This window comes from Corvus brachyrhynchos, unplaced genomic scaffold, assembly GCF_000691975.1.
Source record: "Corvus brachyrhynchos isolate BGI_N302 unplaced genomic scaffold, ASM69197v1 scaffold1002, whole genome shotgun sequence".
Lineage (NCBI taxonomy): Eukaryota > Metazoa > Chordata > Aves > Passeriformes > Corvidae > Corvus > Corvus brachyrhynchos.
The window spans coordinates 158,874-162,037 of record NW_008236758.1 but is presented as its reverse complement, the minus strand read 5'-3'; the positions used below and the strand labels follow the sequence as shown (position 1 = coordinate 162,037).

The 3,164-nt window shown below is 53.8% G+C and overlaps 2 protein-coding genes across 5 annotated transcripts in view; one reads left to right on the top strand and one right to left on the bottom strand.

The window, feature by feature from the left end:
- Positions 1-3,164, bottom strand: part of AMPH (amphiphysin) — a 135,053-nt gene that overhangs the window by 122,783 nt on the left and 9,106 nt on the right. The window lies entirely within an intron of this gene.
- LOC108444887 overlaps positions 7-3,164 on the top strand; it is a 5,088-nt gene continuing 1,930 nt past the window's right edge. Inside the window, exons 1-2 of the mRNA XM_017727058.1 lie at positions 7-587; positions 1,375-3,159. Of these exons, the coding sequence (XP_017582547.1) occupies positions 2,387-3,159 (773 nt within the window). The 5' untranslated portion in view covers positions 7-587; positions 1,375-2,386. The remainder of the gene's footprint in view (positions 588-1,374; positions 3,160-3,164) is intronic.

Sequence of the window (3,164 nt, the reverse complement as noted above, 5' to 3'; positions counted from 1 at the left end):
GGAGCCAAGGGAAGAGCAGAGCTCAGGCCCGCTCCAAACTTGCAGTGGGCAAGAGAGCCAGAGAGAGCCAGGGCATGACTGGCGCCTTGGAGGTGTGAGGGCAGCAGGCAAGAAAGGAGCCGCAGGGGCCCAGAGGAGCCCTGACAAGGGGCTGTGCCCAGTGCTATGGAGGACAAGAAGCAACCCCCAGGCCACCCTTGGGGCCCACCCTGGGAGTCTGGAAAGCTTCCTGCCCAGTGCAGGGCATGAAAGGCTAGCTTCATGGGGCATGAGCAGCAGGCAGCAACCCAGCCAGAAGGGCCTGAAGGAGCTGTGAACAGGGGTCATGCTCAGTGCTGCAGAGGAAGGCAAAACTCCCCAGGAAGTGCCAATCTGCCCTGGGGAAAAATTCCTTCCTGACCCCAGTGCTACTGATTGGCCATCCTGAGCATGGGCTCTGTAATTAACGGACCCAGTGGAAACACAAATCTCCTTAGAGAACCACATCCCATCCTGCTTGCTAACCAGAGACACCTGGACAGGACAACCCAGGGTCAGCCAGGCCAACTGCCAGTGGTACAATAGATAGAGTCTCCAAGGATGCTCAGGTAAGTCCCTGATCCAAAGAGATGGATGATTGGTTGGGTTTTTTTAACCTTTCCCTCTCATAATAAACCAGAACTCTTCTAGGGATCCTTAAAAGATCCTGCCCTTAAAAATAAAAATGGCCTGGGCCCAGGGAGGGGCCAGGGGACAGTTTGGTGCTGCCCTCAGCACTGAAGGGGGTCAGTGCAGGGAAAGAACCAAGAAAAAGGTCAGACCAACACACACATCTACCTTCCCCCAACACAGAACCGTGGATACTCGCCTCATTCATCCAGGCAGCAGGAACTTGGCTTGTAGAAGTTTCACTTCGCACTGAACAGGAACGAAATTCCTGCTCAGCTGGCACTGATCGAGGTTATGTATTTTTAGGGTTCAAGAAGGTAGGGAGGATCCTGTGTTGTGCCTAGGGCTTTTTCCCTAGAAGATACTCCTGAGAAGATGGTAAAGATGAGGCAGGAAAACTCTTCTAAAAATCCCCTTCTTTCCCAGGCTGGTTTTAAGCTGTAACTCACTTGATCACTTCCCACTAGTTTTAGTAAAACATCCTAAGGAGGCAGAAAATGCCCAGCTGCAAGGCTGGCTGGAGTGACTTACAGCTCCCTGAAAGCTGCAGGCGAAGCAGCTTGGGAAGCACAGCGAGAAGAACAGACAGACCTGCCCTTGCTTGGGTGGCCCAATCTGTGGCAAGCACTACCACAAGGGGGAGAGATTAAAACTCAATGACAGTATAGATTTTCTCTACATTTTTGACTGGTTTGCCCAAAATTGTGCTTGATGCTTATTTTTCAGTTACCTGTCCATTTTCAACTTCATTTTTGAATGGGATGAGAGCAACAGAGGGTTTTAATTGTCACTGAGCTAATGACCACACCATTGTGCCCATCAACCACAATCCAATGGGCTGTAGAGAAAAAAAAAATCTGAATTTAAAAACAACCGTGCAAGAAGTTTGTGGAGACTGGCATGAAATGTCAGGTTGTGCTTGCCTCTGCCAGTGGTGTAGACAAGCAGTACTGTGTATAGAGAGTATGGGCTGTCATCTCACAAGATTTAAAAAGGCCAACCCATGTGCCCGATGTACACAGCACCCTCCCGTCACAAAAATGTAAAACTAACAGATAACGTGTTTCTAAAGAAGAAGTGCTTGGACTAATGACTTGAAATTATTATAAAAGCCAGAGGCATGAAGAAATGATGGCACAGCATGGCCCATGCACCCCATTTTTTCTCCCGATGCCGTGTACCTGCAGGGGAGAAAGGCCTGCTATGGCAGGTTTGGAAGGCAGTCAAGGCTGTCTGCACAGAACAGCGGACTGTGACATCAGCAGTCCAAAGACTCCATGGATGGCAACCTCGGTGAGCAATGCACTGTGACCTCACATCCCTCACTGCTTATGTTTGGGCATGGGCAGAGCCTGGTCCCGACTCACTCGCGCCTGGACCTCTGGCAAGCGTGCCTGGGAGGACTGGACTCCTGCAAGGTTGTTGGGAGCTGCTGTCAGCAATTCTCAGTTCTCATTTGCGAGACATTGCCTGTTTCCTCAACCCTACCTGGTTCAGGAAGCCAAGTACTGTGGGTGGTGCTTGCAGCAGCACAGGTGAGCAGTGCAGGAAATGTGCCCATGGGGCGGCCCTGGGGTGGGCGATGGCGTTTGGGGAGCTGTGAGTGTGTCCTTCTTGAGGGGCCTAGGCATTTCTTCTACCCGCCCATCTCCCTGGGACAGCAAGTGACCATTTTGCAGTGTGTCACGCCAGCAAGAGGGAGCAGCTGCTGTCCCCAGCTCTGCTGCAACACGCAAACATGGCCACGGAGACAGAGTGGAACTGCCCCATCTGCCGTGACACTCAAGGTGAAATCGCTTCTGTAACGCCCTGTGTCCATATGTTCTGCCTGGGCTGCATTGTGCGGTGGGCCAAGAGGAAACCATCGTGCCCCCTGTGCAGGCAGGCTATCAACAGCATCATCTACTCTGTTCGGTCAGAGGAAGACTTTCTGGAGATAGTTCTTCCAAGCCCCTCGGATTCATCAGCTGCTGGCCACCAGGATGAGCAGGGGGCTGCGGAGCTGATGCCCAGGACTTACGTAGCTGGCTTCCCACCTGAGGTCTGGGCAGGCTTTTTCCAGGACTGCTCAGAAATCCTCGAGCCCCTGCTGCCCTGGCTGAACCAGGAAATATCGGAGCTGTTCAGAGCCAGCTGGTGGGAGGTGGCTCTGGCCCAGAGCGCCATCGTAGCAAATTTATGCCGCTATGGGCTGAGTGAGGAGGCCTTGGTCTGGGAGCTGCACCCCTTGCTGCAGGAGGAGACGGTGGCATTTGTGCGCCGGCTCATCGACATTGCCGCTGACCGGTGCAGTGATGTGATCCTGCGGCAGATGAACCTCCTGAACTCCCATGCTGAGGAGGAGGAGGAGGAGGAGGAGGAGGAGGAGGAGGGAGAAGAGGAGGGTCGCACAGCCATCCCTGGTCCCTCTGCCTCCCGCCAGGGGACTCCCACCCCCATCCTGCTGGCCTCCTCCTGCAGCCCTGCAGTCTCCAACGTGGAAGCGGACAGCGGCACGTTGGAAGCCACTACGCCCC